The 24,992-nt window shown below is 45.1% G+C and overlaps 3 protein-coding genes and 1 long non-coding RNA gene across 6 annotated transcripts in view; 1 reads left to right on the plus strand and 3 right to left on the minus strand.

The window, feature by feature from the left end:
* The window catches only part of LOC309336856 (zinc finger protein RFP-like), a 210,231-nt gene that overhangs the window by 168,232 nt on the left and 17,007 nt on the right, over window positions 1–24,992 (plus strand). The window lies entirely within an intron of this gene.
* LOC309336976 (zinc finger protein RFP-like) overlaps window positions 1–24,992 on the minus strand; it is a 194,479-nt gene that overhangs the window by 16,051 nt on the left and 153,436 nt on the right. The window lies entirely within an intron of this gene.
* On the minus strand, window positions 378–6,939 carry LOC309337406. 2 transcript variants are annotated; one of them, XR_014154265.1, is made up of 4 exons: window positions 6,805–6,939; window positions 4,696–4,811; window positions 4,204–4,248; window positions 378–2,446 (listed from the first exon to the last, which is right to left on the minus strand). It is a non-coding gene; the product is annotated as an uncharacterized lncRNA (long non-coding RNA). The 2 variants fall into 2 exon arrangements; XR_014154264.1 differs by lacking the exon at window positions 4,204–4,248.
* Window positions 7,217–12,409, minus strand: LOC309336313 (zinc finger protein RFP-like; the record flags this gene model as incomplete). Its single annotated transcript, XM_081851935.1, has 5 exons — window positions 12,278–12,409; window positions 10,140–10,568; window positions 9,454–9,549; window positions 7,460–7,690; window positions 7,217–7,225 (listed from the first exon to the last, which is right to left on the minus strand). The coding sequence occupies exons 2-5, from the start codon at window positions 10,557–10,559 to the stop codon at window positions 7,217–7,219; spliced, it is 756 nt and encodes a 251-aa protein (XP_081708061.1). The 5' UTR covers window positions 10,560–10,568; window positions 12,278–12,409.

A 24,992-nucleotide genomic window follows, 5' to 3' on the forward strand; every position in this document is an offset into this window, starting at 1 on the left:
TGAGTGCATAACTCCACGAACCCTTTCGTAGGGAAAACAATTGGAGAGAAAAACATGGGATAGGGTTCAGCTGGCCTATGAAATTTCAAGTTGTCCTTGAAATCTCGCCGCTCCAATCTGTTTTATAGGGATTTGGTGCCACCCACGTTCTTAGGAACTGCCCTGAGACCCCCGGGTATAGGGTGGTATAATAATAATAATAATAATAATAATATTGCTTTTTCCAATCAAATTCAGTTGTGTCTCGCTGATCTGGGAGATCCTCTTGTGACAGAATGGGGCATTGTTGAAAGAGTGAAGGGATATCTTGTGCCAGCATTTAAAATATTGTTGATATTTGTTCATAATTTAGAGACACACAGGCACCCTCTAGCTGAAGCTTCCGCAATTGCACTGGGGGCTGGAGTGACTGACGGTTGTATTTTTCCTTTTTTACTTTACAAGGTTGTTCTTCACCAGATCTTAACCTGATTACAGTATTTGTAAGAATGGATTCCAAATATCATTGAATTTGTCCATGGCAAGTCTGCGTTTATATGCAAGTCGTTCATATGTTGCGAGTTTGTATGAGTCTTCAAATCCAATTGTAGAAGGGAGCTGCATTATTATATTTGTATCTTTGCTGAACCAAGGAAATGGCCCCAGAAATAATTGTCACCCTGTTTGGGAAGGTTTTTTGGGGGGAGGAAGTAGAGAGGAACCCCCTACAGCTAGGTCAACTCCCCAATAAGGCTGCATTGCTCCAGTATATTTGCATCACAAATGGAATGGTTCCTTTATTCTCCAGTGATAAACATTTACTGTTTTATTCATGTTTGGACATTATAGTGAAATGAAACGCCATTATTAATACAGAACTGCAAAAAGAAAAGAACACAAAATACACAAAACAGAAGCATTGCTGAATATCGGATTTCTCCTTCTATAGAAACAACTGCAGACTTTTTCGTAGACAGAACTCTGGAAACTCCACAGAGTATTAATAAAGGACAGGAACAATGAAACTGAAACCTCCTTTCCGTGAACCTCAAATTTGTAAGCGGCCTCGTCTCTGTTCCTGCCGACAATGAATAAGCTTGCACCACTTCTTGTAATTCTCTATTCCAAACTAAAATGAAAAGGTTCGCTTTTTTCCAATGAAAGGGCAATTTGCCAGTCTTTACCCTCCTTCATACTTACTTTATTGGGAAGTTGAGTCTTGTATGCTATGTCCCAAATTGAATCAGTGCTTCATTTGGGTTTTTTGGGTTTTTTTAATCGTTGAGCCCTTACCAACAACAGACTTGCACAAACTTGCACAAACTACAGAGCCATAATGTAGTTGAAATCCCATCAGCCCCCGAGAGAGCAAGAAGGGGAACAATGTTGTTCCCCAAAACAATAGGAGGCCACAATCCAGATTTGCCCCAAGACAGACAACTTGCAGGGGGGGGGGGCAAGGGGAGAGAGAAAGAAGAAATTGGTGGCTGCACTGTAGGTTTTTTAATGTTTTGCCACACATACCATTATATTATTTGGCACGGGACACTCTCAGGCCAAAATCATACGTGACAGCATTGGCACAGCATATCAGAATCCATCCATTACAAACTCCCCGTAAAGCGGGGGGGGGGGGGAGGCACTTAGAGTGCTGAACCCTTCCCCCATCACACATACAACCTTCCCTGCCAAAGGCACTTTTGCCAGATGTTTCCCCCCAATGTAAGAAACCTTCACTGGGGGGTAAACAGCTGGGAGGCTTTTTTGGGTGGGAGGGAGAGGGAAGTCTGATGAGGGTGGGAGGGAAGAGGGTTCAGTGCCTTCCTTCCTTCCTTCCTTCCTTCCTTCCTTCCTTCCTTCCTTCCTTCCTTCCTTCCTTCCACCTACCCCACCCTTGCTCAAAAGGATTTGGCCCAACCAAGTCAATTTTGCCATTCTCAGATGGATCTTGATTGCCCCCCAAAGACAACCTCATTTCATTGCCCCACACTGAACCAGGAGCAGACCCCCTCCCCAGAGAACGCAGCATTGGTGAAAGTGAAGATGACGCTGTGAGAGTCGGCATCAGAAAAGATCACCCATCTTTTTTTATAGTTGACACACACACAGATCCTCTTGGACTGGAACTTCTCCAACTTACAGGCTGTATTGCTAGACGCGGGCAATGGACCCAGGGATATTCCAGGAGCCGTGGTTGGGTAATAATCACCAGCGGAAGTCCGGACAATAGCCCAGATCCCAAGACCAGTGTTCAAATTGACAATATTGCAGCCCCTTAAAGTCTCGTTGGCCACCCCCACGGCCCAGAACTTTTCACCCCCCACGTTGGCTATCCAGGAATGGGTCCCAGACGTGATTCTCTCAACTCCCATAACATAGGAACAACAAAGCAATTCGTTGGGACCTCTGTAAGAACCCCAAGGCAAGGTGGAATATGATGATAGAACTAATTTGGGCATGTCTTCACCTGCAAAAGAAAGGAAAGGATTAGGGAGGCAGGTCCCCAAAGGAGTTAGCACCTACTCAGCGGTCAGCAAACCTTTTCAGCAGGGGGCCGGTCTACTGTCCCTCAGACCTTGTGGGGGGCTGGACTATATTTTTTGGGGGGGGAATGAATGAATTCCTATGCCCCACAAATAACCCAGAGATGCATTTTAAATAAAAGCACACATTCTACTCATGTAAAAAACACCAGGCAGGCCCCACAAATAACCCAGAGATGCATTTTAAATCAAAGGACACATTCATGTAAAAACACTACTCATGTAAAAACACGCTGATTCCCGGACCATCCGTGGGCCAGATTTAGAAGGGATTGGGCCGGATCCAGCCCCCGTGCCTTAGTTTGCCTACCCATGACCTACATCCAAGTTTTATGCAGCTCTGAGCTAGAAGGCAGCTTGAGAAGCCAATGTACTCCTGGGAAAGTATCCCCTCCCCATAAAAATAAATTCAGAAGCAGAGGGAGAACCACTTGTGTAGGGCATTTGGTTTCACAGAATTATAGAGGTGGGAGGGACCCCAATGGACATCTAGTCCAACCCCCCGCAATGCAGGTTTGTATGCAAACAGCATGGATAGCTCAGCTAGTTAGAGCGTGGTGCTGATAATGCCAAGGTTGCAGGTTTGATCCTTGTATGGGGCAGCTGCATCTTCCTGCATTGCAGGGGTTGGAATTGATGATCCTCAAAGTCCCTTCCAACTCTACAATTCTACTATCTCTGGGACGCGGGTGGCGCTGTGGGTTAAACCAGAGAGCCTAGGACTTGCCGATCAGAAGGTCGGCGGTTCGAATCCCTATGACGGGGTGAGCTCCCATTGCTCGGTCCCTGCTCCTGCCAACCTAGCAGTTTGAAAGCACGTCAAAGTGCAAGTAGATAAATAGGTACCACTCCGGCAGGAAGGTAAACGGTGTTTTCATGCACTGCTCTGGTTCGCCAGAAGCGGCTTAGTCATGCTGGCCACATGACCCGGAAGTTGTACGCCGGCTCCCTCGGCCAATACAGTGAGATGAGCACCGCAACCCCAGAGTCGGCCATAACTGGACCTAATGGTCAGGGGTCCCTTTACCTTTACCTTTACTATCTCTAGGTAGGGCAAGGAAAGGACCCCTGTATAAATCCCTGGAGAGCTGTTGCCAGTCACTAAGCTAGATGGGTGAAATGACTGGAGCTTGTATAAAGGCAGCTCTTCACTTCCAGTCATTAGGCGTCACAGATTATCTGCTCGAGACATCAGTCTGTGCACATGCACAGATGGAAAGGCGAAGGAAGCATGAAAGACACGCAGAGACTGATTTTGCTCCCTGACACCAGAACACAGCTGAAGTTTTCTCTTCAGTGCAAAAACCCTCCCATATGGGCCTCGGCCCAGTATACCTGAAGGAGCGTCTCCACCCCTATTGTTCTGCCCAGACACTGAGGTCCAGTGCTGAGGGCCTTCTGGCGGTTCCCTCACTGTGAAAAGTAAGGTTACAGGGAACCAGGAAGAGGGCCTTCTCGGTAGTGGCACCCACCCTATGGAACAACTACCAGATTTTTAGAAGACATCTGAAGGCAGCCCTGTTTAGGGAAGCTTTTAATGTTTAATAGGTTATTGTATTTTAATATTCTGTTGGAAGCCGCCCAGAGTGGCTGGGGAAACCCAGCCAGATGGGCAGGGTATAAATGATAAATTATTATTATTATATCTCATCTGCAAAAATTGTTTAAAGATCTGCCAAACCTGGAAATGTACCTTTCTTTTCTGGCGGCCCAGAGAGCACAATGTCTAAGGAAGAAAAGTGTTATGAGAAACGAATTACTACTAATACTTGACTCCAGGGGTCAGGCTTTAGATTTACAGTGCTTGAAACTGTGATTGTGCAAAAAAGGGGGGGGGGGACGCTAACGTTTAGCCAACGTATCCAACCTTTGGCCCTCTTGCATCATTACTGTTAAGTGCCATGAAGAAAAGCAAGGTGGAGCTGAAACCATTGCCAAATACAGATGGTTTGCTCAGATTTTTAAAGGAAGAAAAGGTCCTGTACGCAGATCCCTCAAATGCTGAGATTTCGAGTATCTAATGGGAAATTCTAAATGTGGAAATCTTAAATTCCACGCACCCATTTTTCTATCAAGCAGTCAATTCCCACCCACAATTAGACTCGCAACAGGATCAGATGAGCTATATTTTCAAACCCATTTTCCAAAAATTAACGCAATGACCCTTTGTTACCTTTGAATTCTTTCATGGTGGTCTCCAGAAAAGGATGCATTTTAGAGAATTTCTCAATTCGCTTTTTAAATCCAGGAGGAAAAGCTATTGGATCCACAGCTTTATTTTCATGGCACCTAGGAAGAAGCAAACAAATTTTATTTGCAATTCATCTCTTCGTTCTCAAGTCTCGTATCAGCAATTGGGATGAAGAAGAAAAGTGGGAACAGCACAAATGTGGAGAGAGAAAGGAGGCAGGCAGCAGAATTATCTGCCCAATTACAAACACCTATTATACACTGAATAAATTTCTATCATGAAATATAAGAAGAATAAAGGAGAAGAATAAAGAGTTAGCTTACATATACTTTTCATATAAAATTTGCAGATGAGATAAGATTATGTATATATATTTCGGTCAATAACCAGTAGAGAAGATAAGAAAACAGAGCAGATGCAACACAATAATACGTTAAGTATACTATTAAATGTCGAGTTAAAAACAATGTAAAATGTTTAAAAAATGAGAAGTATAAAATAATTACATTAAAATGTAATTTTAGATTTTAACTCATTTTTTTCAACCTTATTGTCAATATAAAACAATATTTTCAAACAACCTGCCTAAATTTTAGATGTAGACATTGGTTAGCATACCCTGTTTAAAATTATAGCTAGGTCAGAAATGCCTAAAACCTAAAGAAACTAGATTTTTAGAATGCTGAATATTTTCCCCAAGCACAGAATGTACATTGCATCTAATAACAGCGTCATTTTACCTTGGCTTTTGACACCTGGGATATGTATATTAGGGTTAATATCATATTTTGAGATTGTTGTAGCCTGTCCAGGAAGTGAAGGGCAAGTAAGAAATCTAATAAATCACCATCATAATCTGCTGTGAAATGAAGTTTACAGTAGGTGAAGGAACACCATCAGTTATTCCCCTAAAATAAACCTTTTATGTGAATCCTCCCTTCCCCAATACAATAGTTTTACATCAAAGCTACATCACAAAATTTCAGAAAATCTGCAATCCAATGAATAACTGTATTCTGACTGGCATATTTGTCTGTGATATGTGAATTAGATTGGCACATGGTTTTAAGTGAAGCAATCTAAACTCTCTTCAGAGAGACAGGAGATTCATATCAGCCCACTGTGTGTAACAAAGCCACATACCTTTGCAAGAGGCTTCTGATATCCTAGAAGGGAAGAGAGAGAATAATATTAATTCAGCCTCTTGCACCAGTCTCCTACATATCAGACAGATGGAAACTTTGCATCACATGGTCCTATACTTCCCCGATCCCATATCCTCCATTGTCTGCTCACTAAGCTGCAGATTCTTCTGCTTATTTTAGACGGAGGGGGTGAAAACTTGAGATAGGGTTGCCATAGTGCAAGAATTCCGACATTAATTGAGCTTTTGGGGGGCAATCACACTCTGACCCCGAGCCGCCAGCACACACGCACCCCACACACATACAATTTAAAAAACTACAGAAACCCAGACATTTGCTTTCAAATTTGAAAATCCCCCTGGTTGGCCATGTAGACCCCTGCAAAAGAGGACATGTCTGTGATTTCCCAGATGCATGCAACCCTAGCTTGAGACTGAAAGAGGAGCTCTCTGCCCCAGAACCTCCCCCAGTTATGCTTCTTCCTGAAATGCAGACAGATGGCACACCTGGGATCTTCTGCCAACTGCAAGTGATCCCAGGCTATGCTCTGCTGCTGGCTCCCACCACTGGTGCTGCCAGCCTGAGAGCAGATGTCAACTTGCTACCGCTCATGGTGTATATTGCTCTACACACAACAGCGAGGGCATGTTTGAATTGGGTAGAAGGAGAACTCAACTGGCCAGTGTTGCTGGTGCCATTGCCAATGCTAGCACAAAAACTCCCTGGATCCATTGTAATTTGGCAGGCTTCATCCACACTGCAGGAGCAGCTTTGCCTGCAAATTCCATCCACTTCTATCAAACCTGAATCATGCAGTTTGATGAAGCTCCAAATCACAGTTTTGAACAAAATGTGTGGCCAGTGCACATCCCTACTATGAATACTTCTATAAACCAACAGACAGAGTGGTTGGGAGTACAACCTTTACCTGCAGGACAACCTGGACTATTTAATTGTGCCAACTCTTACCTGCAAGAATTCAGTCGCTGGCTGTTTCTGCTTCTCCTCCAGCTCCTTAATAAGGTCGTCGATAGAAGACATTTCCTCAGAGAGTTTTGCAATATGTTGGTCCTCACAGGATTTAATCATGGAGAGTCATGGCCAGACAAAAACGTTTAGATGTCCCTTTGATTCCATATGCGCAAGCTGACTGGCAGGGCAGCTGATGTTTACTTCAACACTCACAATGGTACAGAAGTTCAGTCACAGCTGAGGGTGGCTGGCAGGCTGGCTTAGCAGGACACGGCCTCTTTGCTTGGCTCGGTCCTTAGTATTTTCCTGCTGCTCACCTATTACTGATCTATTAGCTGCTTCTGCTGCTCTCTATTCCCTGGCATCTTCATCCTGCCTTGGCCACCTCACTCTGCCTAATAGTAGGGCCGGGAGGAAGTGACGAGAAGGAGGAGGAGGAAGACTGGCTTTGTGGGGTCCTATCAAACCTGAATCATGCAGATTGATGAAGCTCCAAATCAGAGTTTTGAACAAAATGTGTGGCCAGTGCACATCCCTACTATGAATACTTCTATAAACCAACAGACAGAGTGGTTGGGAGTAGAACCCTTCCCTGCAGGACAACCTGGACTATTTTGTCGTACTCTTACCTGCAAGAATTCAGTCGCTGGCTGTTTCTGCTTCTCCTCCAGCTCCTTAATAAGGTCGTCAATAGAAGACATTTCCTCAGAGAGTTTTGCAATATGTTGGTCCCCACAGGATTTAACCTCATCGTCCAGTTCCTTCAATTGAGCCAGCAGGAGGCGCTCTTGTTCTTCCAGAAACTGGTGCAATTGCTTGAAATCGGCCATGATTTTCTGCCTCTCCGATTCCGTCCGCTTCTGTAATGAGCCAGTCAAATATATTTAGGTGCTTTCCTGATTTCACATACGCAAACTGACTGGGGCGGCAGTTCACTTCAGCACTGGCAACGGGACAGCGCTTCTTCCACAACTGAAGAGAGCAGGCAGACTACCTTAGGGGAATCAAGGCAGACTGCATGGCTCCGTTGCACACCCATAATAATGTTAGATGCGACTTCTTTCTTTCTGATGGTGGAGCCTGGCTAAAGTGGGAAGAAGAAGGAGGGGTGGCTTTGCTGCGTTCAGTTCTTTTTAAAGGATTAACGGGAGAGCTGGCCTATTTTTTTCCGTTCAGGGACAGCATTCCTCCTTGGCTTAGCTTCCAAAGTTTGCTTGCCAGCAGTGCGTGTGGTCAAATATGATTCCTGTCAATCAGCTAAGGTTTTTGCCTTTTCTACACGCATCCAGTGATCATCCGAGAAGCAGCATTTATATCACCATCAGGGTGCTGGGCTATAGGGACATGAGTGGTGTTGTGGTCTATACCCCTGAGCCTCTTGGGCTTGCTGATCAGAAGGTCGGCAGTTCGAATCCCTGCAATGGGGTGAGCTCCTGTTGCTCTGTCCCAGCTCCTGCCAACCTAGGAGTTCGAAAGCACGCCAGTGCAAGTAGATACATAGGTACCGCTTTGGCAGGAAGGTAAATGGCATTTCCATGCACTCTAGTTTCCTTCACAGTGTTTGGTTGAGCCAGAAGTGGTTTAGTCCTGCTAGCCACATGACCTGGAAAGCTGTCTGTGGACAAACGCCGGCTCCCTTGGCCTGAAAGCAAGATGAGCGCCACAACCCCATAGGCGCCTTTGACTGGACTTAACCATCCAGGGGTCCTTTACCTTTCCCCTCCCTGCTGGGCTATGCTTTTCCTATTTCTATTTTTTTCTCTTCTCGCTGCCCAAGCAAATTGGATGGGCAGAAAAAATTGTTGTGGGTCAGGTAGATCAGGCATTCAAATGTGGGACTAAACCCAGGACACTGTGTAAATGAGGCACAGGCCAATTCATGTTTTGCTAGCTAGGTACATGATAGGAGATGAAGCTTAGAGTTTTCCTGTAAGTTTGCTAGAGAAGACTCTGAGAGACACTCCCACTGCCTGCCTGGGTACACTTTTGCTTTCTGCTCTTCATCACCATGCCGGCAACAGAGTATGAGTATGAGAGTATCTGCTAAGTCTGAGCTCCATGCTCAGGCTCCATTTTTAAGCTAGGCTTAAGTACATCTTTGTAACTGAAATACCATTTTAAGGCTGCCTGACAAACCTGCTGTATGTGTTACTCTTCAGCAAGTACTCTGAGTGTGTAAATGTTATTTGTACTTTTTATGAGACGTTGTTATTTTAAGGTTTTAAAAGCGGGGAAACAGCAAGAAAATCCAGCCTGTCTTAAAGCATTCTGGATTACTTAAAGTAAAAGGAGCCTATCTAAGCTTCCCTTCTAAGCTGCAAAATGATGCACTCTACTGAAACCACAAATGTGAGGAAGGAAGGGTAATATCTAATAAATATATCCAGGGCTTTTTAAAATCCGGAACTCACCAGAACTCAGTTCCGGCCCCTCTCAGGTGGGCACCATTGCCATTACAGGAGAACAAGGGAGGCGTTTGTGGTGAGTTCTGGCACCTCTTTTTTCTAGAAAAAAAGCTCTGGATAAATAGCATCTATTCACATCCCAGCACTCAGAACTAAGGCCTCATCCTGGAAGTATAAACATACAGGAGAGGCAAGGACCTCTACGGTTGAATACCTACCAGCAGCTTCTGGCTTTCCGCCTCCCCACTCAGTTTAGAAGCCAGAATTTCCTTTTTCTGTTTGTTCAGGAATTCCAAATGACCCTGGATTTTACCCTGAAAAGAAGGAGGCATTTGAGTTCATTGTTGGGACACAGAGATCTTTTTTAAAAAAAAGTATATGCAATGTCAGTTCAAGGTTCAAGTACACAAAGACAGAAGAGAGCTGGAGACATTGGTGGGGAACCTCAGGCCCAGTAGCTCAAGACCTCTCTGTCTGATATTCAGGACTCTAGGCCCCAGGCCACCCTCCCCACTGTTCATGCTATGCTTCTGAATTATTTTGCCTGGCTAGAATGCGTCCTTGAACTCTTGATAATAACATCCATTGCCTGCCTGGATGGAGGATTGTGAAGGGGTGTGCAGAAACTAGAGTGCTACAAAGAGCCCTCCCAACCACCCCTAGCATGGGGCACCTTGCCTAGGAAAGCACACAGCCCTCAGGGGACAAGGACCCATTTCCCTCTGGCAAAACCATTCACAGAGGGTGCCAAGCAGCTGGTGACGGATATGGACTAGGGAGTGGGGGTTTGGCTGAGGAGGGTCCCAAGGGGCACACAGGGATGCTCAACGAGGGTCAAGACACTTAAGGGAAGCAGATGGATGGGTCCCCCGTTCCTCATACCCTCCCACCTTCCATCTCCTACCTGATACGCTTCAAAGGCCTCCTCCTTTGGGATCACCTTGTGGTCCCTGTGCTCCTTGGATTTGTCGCACACCACACAGATGGGGGCTTGGTCGTCTTCGCAGAAGAGCTTCAGGGGCTCCTGGTGTCTCTCGCAAACCTTTCCCAGTGCTTCTGCCCCTCTGGCCATCTGAAGGCTGAATTTCTTGGCTATTTCCACAATGCTTGCCAGTTGCCGGTTGGGCCTGACATTCCTTTGCTGACAAGGTTCGCTGCACTGAGGGCAAGAAGCATCTCTGTCTGGTTCCCCCCAGGCTCGGGTGATGCATGCTTGGCAGAAATTGTGGCCGCAGTCTACGATCACTGGGTCTTTGAAATACTCAAGGCAGATGGGACATGTCGTTTCCTCACAGAGGTTCTGGACTGGGTTGCCTTCTGCCATTGTGTCTCCCTGAAATGGTAACGAAGGCTTTAGTTTCCCTTTTCTCATTTCGCAACACTGGACGGGCAGTTCCCTCCCATTGAAACAAATGTGTAGATAAACCTTTATTGTGTAGGCAGAAATTTACTTAATTTAATACTAAAAATGGGTTAGTGCTGCAAGTTGAAATGGACTGTTCTCTGAAATTCCAAATGTGATAGCAAAATGATAACAATAATAATAGCAGCATACGGAACCCTAAGGTAAAGGTAAAGGGACCCCTGACCATTAGGTCCAGTCGTGACCGACTCTGGGGTTGCGGCACTCATCTAGCTTTATTGGCCAAGGGAGCCGGCATACAGCTTCCGGGACATGTGGCCAGCATTACTAAGCCGCTTCTGGCGAACCAGAGCAGCGCATGGAAACGCCGTTTACCTTCCCGCCGGAGCGGTACCTATTTATCTACTTGCACTTTGACGTGCTTTCGAACTGCTAGGTTGGCAGGAGCAGGGACCGAGCAACGGGAGCTCACCCCGTCATAGGGATTCGAACCGCCGAGCTTCTGATCAGCAAGTCCTAGGCTCTGTGGTTTAGACCACAGCGCCACCTGCATCCCTTTTAGGGAACCCTAGACAACATTAAAATATAAGCCATGTTAGGCCTAAGAAAAATCTCAAAGGCCCTAATAGGAGGGGTGCTTTTATCAGGCTGCAAGTTTTGGAAACTCTTCATCAGGCAAGATGGTAAACAAAGTGGGAAGAGTTAATTCCTAGTGAGAAAATTAGAGATAAGTATTGAAAATAGCTTCCGAGTTCAGTCCATATTCGGTTGGTTCAGTGAGCATAGGGAGAGCAAGCAAAGAGCCACAAACATATCAAAATGAAAGTCAACTTAAAATTTACCCCCAACTAGACAAATGGAGAAAAATCGCAAGCATTCATTTGAAACAGTGAAAACATGATGCAGAGCAAACAGCACTTCATATATAAAACACAAGTACAAAACAATGGATGAAGCAGTTACAATGGGGCTATGACAAAACTTTGAAGAGCAGAAATGTATAACTATTTACACCAGCGGTTTAAGGCACCTAATAAAGCATGGATGTAAAATAAAATATAAGGAAACTATTCCCCTTCCACCTGCCCCCTCCTCTAGTTCAGCTAACTTAAGAGAAGGTAACAGTAGGTAGGTTTATATTACCCCTAGGATTGGAAGAGTTGAAGAAAAACAAAAAACTTCAGGGAGTAATGCCTAATTAAAATTATTGTAATTTGGGAATGTGTTGCTCAAAAGATCCACCAGATTTATTGTGGTCCCCACTGATTCCTATTGGAAGATTGCCCAGGCAAAAATCAGCCGTGAGGATCAGGGTGGAGGGAATCCGTCCCAGTAAATAATTGTATCAGAAGTATAAATGCGCTGAGATGTATAGTTTTTAATTTTTTGATATTTGAATTTTTTCAGAAGCTATCAATGGATGTATTAGTTAATTATGTATGCATTTGTATGTTTCAAAATAAATAAAATAAAATAATAATAAATTGTATCAGAAGTAGAATGAAAAAGGAAATCTCCCCCAAAAAACACACCCCAAAAACCCACCAAACCAGCATACCTTTGACATTCATGAGAGATGCCATATGTCGGGGGCAACAGTGCAGCTTAAACATTGGTTAAGAAGGAAACAAAAATAGGGATATATCTGCCCCACCTACCTGAATATCTGCCCCACCTACCTGAACTCTTCTTGTTCCTGTTTTCTTTTCTGGCAGCTTAGCTTTTTCCCAAAAGAAGCCCCTGGAAAGTCACCCAGGGCTGCTCTGCACCAACTAATCTGTAGCCCTTTGAAATGCTACGTGCAAAGGCAAGAAGAGTAGCCTGACCTCAACTGGGGCTTGCTTCTGAAGTGAAATGGCTGGGCTCGGGCTAGAAAGCTCATCCCAGGTGCTGAGTTTGGTGATTGGGAGCAAGATCAGGTTCAGCTGTGCCTTCTGATAAGCGAGGGGGGAAAGGAGGACTGGACTTTGACTCCTCAGCAACTACAAACATCTGCAGGGGAAGATGGGGCACTCCACCCCTTTGTTCATTCCCATATGGGGAGGAGGCTGATCGCAGAGCGGCTGTGAGCTCTCTCTATTTCAGGAGAACAACCATATTGCTGAGTTAAAGGAGCTTCCCCACCCACAAACCCCACTGTGTATGTTGTTGCAGGGGTGCCAACCTGAATAAAATATTGGGGGCCCAGTAAGCCCCACTTCACATAATCAGTCACATGATATGAGTATTGTTGGCCCAGAAATGGAAACAGGAAGAATTACCAACGAAAGAAGAATGGCAGACGAAATTAATGGACTATGCAGAATTGGGCAAGATGACAGGAAGGATTCGAAACCTGCGTGACCAGAGATTCTCGGAAGACTGGAATAAATATGTGAAATATTTAATAATTATAATAATAATTATTTATTATTCATACCCCGTCCATCTGGCTGGGTCCCCCCAGCCACTCTGGGAGGCTTCCAACAAATTTTTGAAAACAAATATTTGAAAAGCAGTTGTAATCAACAAATTATGCTAGTAGGACTATAAGACGTTTTGTAAGGAGGGAAATATGAAGTATTGCAAGGATGGTTACGAAGAGAGTTGTTAGTTAAGATAATTAAAAGTAATAGTGAAATTAAGAAATGTAAACCAAGTGAAAAAGATTAGAAAATTTTCAGGTGTGATTGATGTAAGTCTAAAAATTGTATGATATGAAATTATGTTAAATGATTGTTGAAAATTATATATATATATATATATATATATATATATATATATATATATACACACACACACCGTATTTTTTGCACCATAACACTCACTTTTTTCCTCTTAAAAAGTAAGGGGAAATGTCTGTGCGTGTTATGGAGGGAATGCCTACGGGTGGCATGCCTACGGATTTTCCTCCTCTAAAAACTATGTGCGTGTAATATATATATATATCACATGATATCACACACACACACACACTATTTCAATGGCAATGTCCATCAAGGTGGGGGCTGGCCCTCTCAAATATTTTATAGAGGGTTGTGACGGTACCTCAGCCTCTAGAAGTTGGCTCCTATGTGTTGTTGTAAAAATACAATTGAGGATCAGGGCCCCCTCATGGGTTGCTAAGCAGCCTGAAAAGTCAAGGGACTACCACAACCAAGAAACAGAAGAGCATGGCAGCTTTAAGCTGTGATCCTGTTTATTCCGTTCCAGCTGGGTTCTCCGCAGGTGAGCAGCATAGAACCCGTTACAAAAGTAACTTGGAGCTTTTTATACCTTAGGTTTTGGGTGGTATAAAGTGATGCAGGTTTGTCAAATTACACGTAAAATGGGGCAGATTTTGGTTAGATTGGAGAGGGGTGCAAAAAGTGAGCACGGGTGCAGTGCGCAAGAACGTTTACACTTGACAAGGTTACACCGGTGTGACAATCTGAAGTGGTTTGCAACCTGTTCTGCTGATAGAAGTAGTACGACTCATGCAACAACTACCTTGGGAGTGTGCTACCTGCAGGCCCCAGTAAAAGGGCCCCATTGGGGGTGAACAGCCGCTTCTTGATTATTTGGACTGCCAGGGCGAAACAGGTGCCAAACGCCGGCACCCTGTCATCTACAACTTCATTAGCATCTCTTGGTATTGTGAACACTGAACTTACCTTTTGTTGGTATCTTCGTGAATTTACCTAAAAAGATAGAGAAAACAAAATACTGAGTTAAGCACTTGAAAAATCCATTGAAATCAGGCATTATAAGCTCATCTTAGGTTGGGCAGTTTGCAAGTCTCTGCAGCTTTGCATAAGTTTGCATCTTTTTCTCACAAGATTGATAAAGAATGCATAATCATTTTGGTAATTATTGTGTATATATTAGTCGCCAACGTGTTTCATGGGTCGTACTACTGCCTCGAGCATGGAGACAGAGCACAGCCGTCATGGCTCCTAGCCATCGATGGGCCTTCTCTTCCATGAATTTGCCTAATCCTCTTCTAAAGCCATCCAAGTTGGTGGCCATCGCTGTCTCCTGGGAAAGCGTCTTCCATTGTTTGACTGTGAAGTTCTCTCTTTTGCCTGTCCTGAATCTCAAATATTCAGCTTCCTCAGATATTCCACAAGGCATCACTTGAGCTAGGTGAGCCAATGGCCGGACTCAACGCACAGACATTGAGACCCAGGTTTCTAAGTGGAAGAGGAATCGTCAGCGGAATGGTATAAAACATACCGTATCTTTCGCTCCATAAGACACACTTTTTTCTTCTTAAAAAGTAAGGGGAAATGTCTGTGCGTCTTATGGAGCGAATGTGTGGTCCCTGGAGCCGAATCGCCCTCCCGGGTTGCCGAAAGCCTCCCCCATCCCATTAAGCCCCAGGAAGGTTTGGGAGCAGCAGGCAAGCTGTATGCTGAGAGAGGGGAGGAAGAGGATGGAGAAGAGGGGGACCAAGAAGCTGAGTGAAGGGAGAGGAGGTAGGTTGCTGTGAGTGGAGAATCATGGTAGAGGGCAAAGGAGAGGCAGCAGCGAAGGGGAGAAATTGCAGGCGTCACCTGAGGAGTTTGGGCAAAAGGGATGGAGAGGAGGAGGCTGGAAAATGGGACTGTGCTGGACTTCCGGGTTAGCGCCATCGCCGAATGGCGGATTCCCTCCGAGCTCCGGAGGGAATCGGCTTAGCAGGGGTCGGGTCCTGCCGCGGCGGCGACGCGGGGACCCTAAAAAACCACAGGCGCGGAAGCCTGTGGACCTGGTGACTCGGCGGGCACCATTTGCGCCCCCCCAACCTGCGAAGGAGCCTTTTTAAAGGCTCTGGAACGGGGGACGGGGAGCGGCGTGGTGCTGAGAGTCCTCTGCTTCCCCTGCTGAGTGAAGCCGCATGCCATGGACGGAGAGCGCTGACTTTTTCCTGGGAACATTCGGACTAAAAGCAACAACCCGTGAGTAATACGGAAATTGGACTTCTAAAAGGAAAATTTTTATTGAATTTGGCACGATCGGGGAAGACGCAAAAAGGAAGTCCGTCTTCCCTGCCTTGTAAACAATCTGGAGCAAGGACTAAATAATTAAGGTCGAGAGAATATCTCCTTTTTATTGGACTAAACTATTAACTACATGGATTGACAGTATAAGTAATCGTGCTGGAGGATAAGAGCTAACTTTGAGAGTTAAAGGTCCCCCCCCCCCGGGACCCGGGAGTGATCCGTGAGAGGAGCCTGCTGAGGAGACATAGAAGACTTTGACAGCTGTCAAATTAGCTGTCAAAGTGGGGAAAAACAGAGAACTTTGTTTCTGATGTTTTTGCTGGTTACATTTGCTACAATATAGTGATAAATTGTTGAAAATAAAGAAGAAATTGAAACAAGTTAACTGGACTGTTGGGCTGGAAGCGTAAGGAATACTTAATAACCAGAATCCCTCTAGAGGGGGTTCAGGGACACTACAAGAATGGAAATAGGCCGGAAAATACTAGCTGATCTGGATGAGGTTGCCTTTCTCGTGAGAAAATTGGTAGAGCAAAGTCATGTTTTGTCTACAGTCCAGGCAGCTGAACAAGAAAGGAAACTTGAGAAACCTGAGGAAGTGGAGAAAGAGATATTGGTTGAACAGGAGCAGCAGGAAGGAGGGGCTGAAATGCTGCAGAAGGCAAAGGAGAGCCGGAGGCCTGTCAAGATGGATATAAAAGAAAAAAAGGACTGGGTGATGAAAATTTGGTTTGAATTGAAGAAGGAGGAATGGAAAGACCTCCTTTTGTGGAGATCTGAAGATTTTGGGACATTTGGACCTAAAAGGATTAAGAAACAAGTTCTGAGTCCCTCCTTTAAATATGGATGCCCGGCTGGAAGGAATATGGACATTTTTGGGACAGAGCCCTTCCGAGATTTGGTGGTTAATACAAAGGACTATCAAAAAAACCGGCAGATAGGAACTGAGAGAGAATTAAGAGCCTCTGATGTGAGGAATCCAGGCTGATACCAGATGGACTAATAGATAATGGTTTATGGATTGAAACCGGGAAAGGGAGGGTGGGGTTTGGGAATCCGAAGGGTGTACAAATATATTTTGATTTTTTCTAATGTTTCTTCTTTTTTGCTTTGTTATTAATACAAAGATGGGGAATCCGTGGAAGGGAAACTGGGTCGATCTTAGTAAAAGTCTTTAAGCACAATGACCAATGTTTATAAGTTAAAATTTGATAAATAAATTGTATTAAGTATAATTAATAAATCAGGGTTAAAAAATTAGGGATAAGAACTTGTTGAATTAATATTCGGACATGGAATACAAGAAAGGGAGGCGAGGGGAAGTCGCAGAAAAAAAGTTACTGAAAATCAGGATTATAAATGAGGAATGTTCTTTTTTCTTTTTTAATTTTTGTCTTTTTTCTTCTGTCTTTTCTTTTTTTTCTCTTTATATTTTCTCTGGAAAGTTGTTTTTGGTTTTTTGTATATTATGTGAAACTACAATAAATATCATTTTTTTTTTAAAAAAAAAAAAAAGGAAAATGGGACTGTGCTGCTTGGGGAGGGGGAGAAAAAAGTGGGGAGAAGGAAAGCCTCCCAAGGTGTGATTCAGAATATATTTTTTCTCATTTTCCTGCTCTAAAAACTAGGTGTGTCTTATGGTCAGATGCATGTTATGGAGCGAAAAATACGGTATATTGATCTCCTGTCATCTAGATTATATCAGTTATATGATGGGATATTTAAAGATGGAATCATCTTGACATTATTCAACCAAGTTTACATTACTGTTATTCCAAAGCCCGGCAAGGACCTGACGCAATGTGCCAACTATTGCCCAATTTCTTTGATAAACATTGATGCAAAAATCTTAACAGCGATATTGGTAAATAGACTGCAAGGAGTAATACCAACTATTACTAAAAATGACCCAACAGTGTTTATAAAGATGAGACAAGCTGCAGATAACAGCAGGCTGATGCAATATGGACAGTTTGAATGCTGGACATGGGATCTGGGCTATCATTCGGACTTCTCTTGGTGATTATTACCCATCCACGGCTCCTGGAATATCCCTGGGGCCATTGCCCCAGTCCAGCAATACAACCTGTAAATTGGAGGCGTTCTGGTACAAGAGGATCCATGTGTGTGTGAACTATTAAAACACATCAGTGTTCTCTTCTGACACTGACTCTCACAGCATCACCTTCACTTTCACCAATGCTGCGTTCTCTGGGGAGGGGGTCTGCTCCTGGCTCAGTGTGGGGCAATGAAATGAGGTTGTCCTTGGAAGCAATCAAGATCCATCTGACAGTAGCAAAACTCACTTGGTTGGGCCAAATCCTTCAAAGCAAGGGAGGGGTAGGTGGAAGAAAAGAAGGCATTGGACCCTCTTCCCACCCACCCCATTAGACTTTCTTCCCCCTCCTTCCCCCCCAAAAAACTCCCATCTGTTTACCCCCCAGTGTAGGTTTCTTACATTGGGAGGAAATGTCTGGCAAAAGTGTCTTTGGCAGGGAAGGTTGTATGTGTCATGGGGAAAGGGTTCAGCACTCTAAGTGCTCCCCCCACTTTATGGGGAGTTTGTAACGGACAGATTCTGATATGCTGTGTCACTGCCGCCATGTGCAGCCACCAATTTCTTCTTTCTCTCTCCCCTTGCCCCCCTGCAAGTTGTCTGTCTTGGAGCAAATGTGGATCATGGCCTCCTGTTGTTTTGGGGAACCACATTGTTCCCCTTCTTGCTCTCTCGGGGGCCGATGGGATGTCAACCACACTACGGCTCTGCTACCCTGATGTGTAGTTTGTGCAAGTCTGTTGTTGGTAAGGGCTCAACGATAAAAACAACAACAAAAAACCCAAATGAAGCACTGATTCAATTTGGGACATGGCATACAAGACGGAACTTGTGTGGCGAGTTCCCGCCCCCCCCCCCGGGAAATAAAGACACAAGACACCAGAGTTTAAGGTTAATGGGTCAAATTAGGGCACAACTTTATTGATTACAGGAATTGAGGGGTATTGACTTAGGCATTGGTCCTATCAGCTAACCGGCTTCAGCCCGCTTGCATGAAGACCAGCAAGAGTTAACCACCAGTAGGGGGAGTCCTGCTGAGGCACGTCAACTAGGAGCTCCCCCCGGGGTCACCGCTTGGGGGCGTGCCGTTGGCCCACACCTCCATAGGCTTAGGACGAGGCCACACACCCCGGAATCCTTTACCGGACTACCCTTCGATTTGGGGGAAGGTGATTGTGCTTCCTTCCCCCCTCCCCTTATGATCTGCATAACCCGGTCAGCTGGACAGCGACGTTCCAAAGAGGGTGGTCCTTGGCTGCACCGGCCCTAAATAGAGCGAGCCACGCCCCCTGGACCAGCCAATTGGCTGGCTGGGGGGGAATGACGCGGCCGAGGATTCCCCTAGTATCGCAGGGGCTGTGCGCCAGCCCCCACTTGTGTGGGGAGGGGCTTGAAGCCGCAACCCCACCTCCTCTCTAGTGGCTTTCCCAATAAAGTAAGTATGAAGGAGGGTAAAGACTGGCAAATCGCCCTTTCATTGCAAAAAAAAGCAAACCTTTTCATTTTAGTTTGGAATAGTGAATTACAAGAAGTGGTGTAACCTTATTCATTGTTGGCAGGAACAAAGACGAGGCCGCTTACAAATTTGAGGTTCGCGGAAAGGAGGTTTCAGTTTTATTGTTCCTGTTTCATTAATACTCAGTGGAGTTTCCAGAATTCTATATATGAAAAAGTCTACAGTTATTTCCAAAGAAGGGGAAATTCAACATTCAGCAACACTTCTGTTTTGTGTATTTTGTGCTGCTGTTGTTGTTTTGCAGTTTTGTATTAATAAAGACATCATTGTGAAAGGAAACACCATTAACATCTGAACGTGAATAAAACAGTAAATGTCTATCATTGGAGAATAAAGGAATCATTCCTTTATTCCTTTTAATTTGCAGCATCTTAAATGGTGGTTGTTGTTTTTTATAATATTATATTATTTTATTTTTGCTTGGGGTGGGATAAGCATTTAGTCAGGGTGGGGAGTAGTTTAATTTTAGCACTATTGTTCCTTGCTTTGTTTTTATTATTATTATTCTGTTAAGTTATTATATAGTTTGTATTTTGCTTTTTAAGGGGAAGGGTCAGGGCTGCCTGGGAGTGGGCCTCAGCCAATAGAATGGCTGGGGCAGGTTCCACAGGGGGGAATGTATTGGGACACCCGATCTCAGTGATCACGGGCAGGAGGAGGAGTTATGCTAAGACCAGACCATGTCATTACCAAGGAGGCAGGTTTAGTCGTTGTTTGAGGACTATCCCTGCCTCCAGGTCTGGTCCTGACCGGAAGGATACTGGAATCAGCAAGGGAAACCCACATGACCTGAAAGTGTTGCTGTGCAATGCCAGGTCAATGATGAATAAAACCACTTCCATCCACGACCTGATTGTGGATGGAGGATTTGACCTGGCATGTGTGACAGAGACCGGGTTGGATGAAGCAGATGGGCCTGTCCTTGCCGCTGCTTGCCCACCAGGTTTCTCTTACTCACAGCAACCCAGGTCATGTGGGCGGGGAGGGGGGGGTTGCAATGATTTTTAGGAAATCATTAGTCTGCACCAGGCGTCCTATTGAGAAGACCCAGTTTTCTGAGTGCATGTTCTGGAAGTTGGGCAATAGGGGCAGTACAGGATTCCTACTGGTGTACCGACCTCCCCGCTGCACCAAGGATTCCCTGCCCGAGCTGCTTCAGGTCGTGGCGGATATGCTCCTGGAGACACCTAGCTTGGTTGTCCTGGAGGATTTTAACATCCATGCCGACACGACCTTACAAGGGGCCGCTCGGGACTTCATGGAAAGCATGGCCTCCATGGGGCTGTCCCTGAATAAGTTTGGCCCAACTCATAACCGCGGACATACCTTAGACTTGGTGTTTACCTCAACGGATGTTGGTGATCTGACACTAACTAAAAGTGAAACAAAAGAAGTGCCATGGTCAGATCACTTCCTGGTGCAACTGGACTTCTCCACGACCCTTCCCCTCTGCAGGGAGGTGGGACCGATTCGGATGGTCCGCCCCCGCCACTTAATGGATCCAATTGGCTTCCAGAGAGTGGTAGGGGATGTTTTATCCCAAGTTGATGGCCCTTCAGCTGATTCCCTGGTGGCCCACTGGAAGGCAGAGTTAACCAGGGCTATTGACTGTCTGGCTCCGAAGCGCCCTCTCCGATTGCATGAAGCCCGGACAGCCCCGTGGTTTTCCCCTGAGCTGAGGGCGATGAAACAATTGTTGAGACGGCTAGAGCGCCGGTGGCGGAAAGCTCATTCTGAATCAGACCGGACACAGGCTAGAGCTCAACGTCGAGCCTACCAAGTGGCAATGGCGATGGCGAAGAGGGCCTTCTTCGCCGCCTCCATTGCATCTGCAGAAAACAGCAGCAGGAGACTTTTTCAGGTAGTTCACAATCTATCGGAACCACCTGTACAACCAGGGCCTGGTAGGGACCCCAAGATCTCCTGCAATGCTTTTGCAAAGTTTTTTTGCAGATAAAGTTGCTCAGATACAGAAGGAGGTAGACTCCACCGTGGGATAAGGGCCGGGGCGGGAGAGCGCTAGAGTCCTGTCTGGTCCTGTTACATGGGATCAATTCCAATCTGTTACCTCCGAGGATGTGGATAGGCTGCTTGGACAAGTGAAACTGACCACCTGTCTCCTTGATCCTTGCCCATCCTGGCTGATAAAAGCGATGGGCTCTGCGGGGTGGTGAATGCTTCCCTCTGTGAGGGAGCCTTCCCAGACCCGCTGAAAGAGGCGGTCATTAAACCGCTTCTTAAAAAAACATCTTTAGACCCGGCCAATTTGGCCAACTATCGCCCAGTCTCAAATCTACCATTCTTGGGCAAGGTGATCGAGCGGGTGGTTGCCGAACAACTCCAAGCACGCCTGGAGGATGTGGACCATTTGGATCCCTTCCAATCGGGATTCAGGCCTCACCATGGGACTGAAACTGCCTTGGTCGCACTGGTTGATGATCTCCGGCGGGCTAGGGACAAAGGTGAGAGCTGTTTCCTAGTTCTGCTGGATCTCTCAGCGGCCTTTGACACCATCGACCATAACATGCTTCTGGACCGTCTTGAGGGGCTGGGAGCTGGGGGCACTGTTATACGGTGGTTCCGCTCCTTTCTCCTGGGCTGTGTCCAGAAAGTGGGGGGGGGATGAGTGTTCAGACCCCTGGGCTCTCACTTGTGGGGTGCCTCAGGGTTCCATCCTCTCCCCCATGCTTTTTAATATCTATATGAAGCCGCTGGGAGAGATCATCAGGGGATTTGGACTGGGTGTTCATCAGTATGCAGATGACACCCAGCTCTACCTCTCCTTTAAATCAGAACCAGTGAAGGCGGTGAAGGTCCTGTGTGAGTGCCTGGAGGCCGTTGGAGGGTGGATGGCGGCTAACAGATTGAGGTTGAATCCTGACAAGACAGAAGTACTGTTTTTGGGGGACAGGGAGTGGGTGGGTGTGGGGGATTCCCTGGTCCTGAATGGGGTAACTGTGCCCCTGAAGGACCAGGTGCGCAGCCTGGGAGTCATTTTCACTCACAGCTGTCCATGGAGGCACAGGTTAACTCTGTGTCCAGGGCAGCTGTCTACCAGCTCCATCTGGTACGCAGGCTAAGACCCTACCTGCCCGCGGACTGTCTTGCCAGAGTGGTGCATGCTCTGGTTATCTCCCGCTTGGACTACTGCAACACACTCTACGTGGGGCTACCTTTGAAGGTGACCCGGAAACTGCAACTAATCCAGGATGCGGCAGCTAGACTGGTGACTGGTGGCCGCTGGGACCACATAACACCGGTTCTGAGAGATCTGCATTGGCTCCCAGTACGTTTCCGAGCACCATTCAAAGTGTTGGTGCTGACCTTTAAAGCCCTAAACGGCCTCGGTCCTGTATACCTGAAGGAGCGTCTCCACCCCCATCGTTCAGCCCAGACACTGAGGTCCAGCGCCAAGGGCCTTCTGGCGGTTCCCTCATTGCGACAAGCAAAGCTACAGGGAACCAGGCAGAGGGCCTTCTCGGTAGTGGCGCCCGCCCTGTGGAACATCCTCCCATCAGATGTCAAAGAGATAAACAACTCCCTGACATTCAGAAGACATCTTAAAGCAGCCCTGTTCAGGGAAGATTTTAATATGTAACGCTGTACTGTTTTTAACACTTGATTGGGAGCCGCCCAGAGTGGCTGGGGAAACTCAGCCAGATGGGCGGGGTATAAATAAATTATTATTATTGTTGTTATTATTATTAGTGATGCACATTTACTGGGGCAGTGCAGCCCTGGTCGGGAGACACAGGTGATTCCTCTCTCCACTTCCTCCCCCCCCCCACCTTCTTATAAAGATAATTATGAAAAAAAATGGCAGGAAATTAAAAGAAATTTGGAAACATGGAAAAGGATTGAACCTCCCTTTTATGGGGGGAATTGCAACTATAAACATGAATGTACTTCCAAGGATGTTACAGTGGTACCTTGAGTTACAGATGCTTCAGGTTACAGATGCTTCAGGTTACAGACTCCGCTAACCCAGAAATAGTACCTCGAGTTAAGAACTTTGCTTCAGGATAAAAACAGAAATCGTGCGGCGGTGCAGCGACAGCGGGAGGCCCCATTAGCTAAAGTGCTGCTTCGGGTTAAGAACAGTTTCAGGTTAAGAACGGACCTCCAGAATGAGTTAAGTTCTTAACCTGAGGTACCACTGTATTTCTCTTCCAAACTGTTCCAGTAATAACAGGGAATGCATGCTTTAAAGAATGGCAGAGATAAATATCAAGATTTGTCTGGAATGGTAAAAAGCCAAGGATAAAAAACAAAATTTTAACAGATGTGAAAGAAAGAGGCAGATTCTCACTTCCAGACTTAAAATTGTATTATGAAGCTGCCTAATATCCCTAATATGGATCCGAGATTGGATCAAGTTAGACAGGAAGGAAATAACAGACTTGGAAGGACATGATAATAGATGTGGATGGCATGCCTACCTCTGGTATGGAAAAGCAAAAGTACATAAAGGATTCCACAACCATTTAATAAGAAAATCATGGTTCAAAGTATGGGAGAAATATAAAGATTTATTAGAACCGAAAACACCTTGGTGGCTATCACCTATTGAAGCACTATCACTTAAAATATTGGGTGGGAGGAGAGTGGCCAACATATAGAGAACTGTTGGTGGAACAAGAGGGAAAGTTAAAACTGAAAGACTATGATGAAATAAAAGAAGCTGGTTGCATCATAGACAATTACAGGATATTTTTAAGAAGGATAATAAAAAAGGCTTCTCATATTCGGTTTCCAACTTCCAACAGGAAGTGATAGAAGAAAATACAAAATTATTTAAAAAGCCATATAACATTCTTTTGGAGTGGGAGACCAAAGATGAAGAAGTAAAATCAGCAATGATCAAATTGGCGCAAGATGTAGGTCATAATATAGAATTTCAGGACTGGATAAAATTGTGGAAAGTAAATTTGCAATTTACAGATTGCATATTATTGAGAGAGAACTATATGAAAATGATGTACAGATAGTATTTATCACCGGTTAAATTGGCAAAAATGCATAAAAACGAAAAGAAAGAATGTTGGAGATGTGAAACAGAAGGTGCGTTTTATCATATGTGGTGAGATTGTAAAAAGGTAAAATGCTACTGGGAAATGATATACAATGAATTGAAGAAAATGTTGAAAATAATTTTGTAAAAAACCCCAGAAGCCTTTTTGTTAGGTGCTTTAGGTCAAGACATACCAAAAGAAATGAGGACTTTATTTATGTATACCACTACAGCAGCAAGAATGTTGATTGCACAAAATTGGAAGACTGGAGAAACACCAACTAAAGAACAATGGCAAGAGAAGTTGATGAACTATGCAGAACTGGCAAAAATGGCAGATAGACTAAGAGAAAAAGACAGCCGAGACTTTGAAAAAGTTTGGGAACCATGCATATTATATTTGCAGAAACAAAGAAAGTCAATAGACTTGATGGCAGGATTTAGATAAACATTTACATTTTTAGCATTAGAAAATGTTTAGAAGATAGTGAAATATGATGGTGTATTTACTTTTATTTTTATGTTTTTAGGCTTGATGTTATGTTACTAATAACTTTTTCTGTTAAGAGATAGCAAAGTGGGTGAAAAGAGAAACAAACCAGAAGCGGAAATTGGGGGAAGCACTGGAGGGGAGGGAGGAGTATAGTAAACGTTAAGAATTTGAGATGTATGAAACAGAAAAATGATTTTTTTTTTATTTTTTAAAAAAAGGTGCTGGGAAGTGTAGCTTTTTGGGGTAAACGTCCATTGCCAAATTTCTTTGGTAGACATCATGCACTTTGAATGCATGGTACGGATGTGAAAGCTGCACACTGTAAGAGTTTCTTCCTGTATATGCTGCTGCTTTTGCAAAGACTATGAGTCACCC

The sequence above is a fragment of the Podarcis erhardii genome (assembly GCF_964252035.2).
Source record: "Podarcis erhardii genome assembly, chromosome: 2".
Taxonomy (NCBI): domain Eukaryota; kingdom Metazoa; phylum Chordata; class Lepidosauria; order Squamata; family Lacertidae; genus Podarcis; species Podarcis erhardii.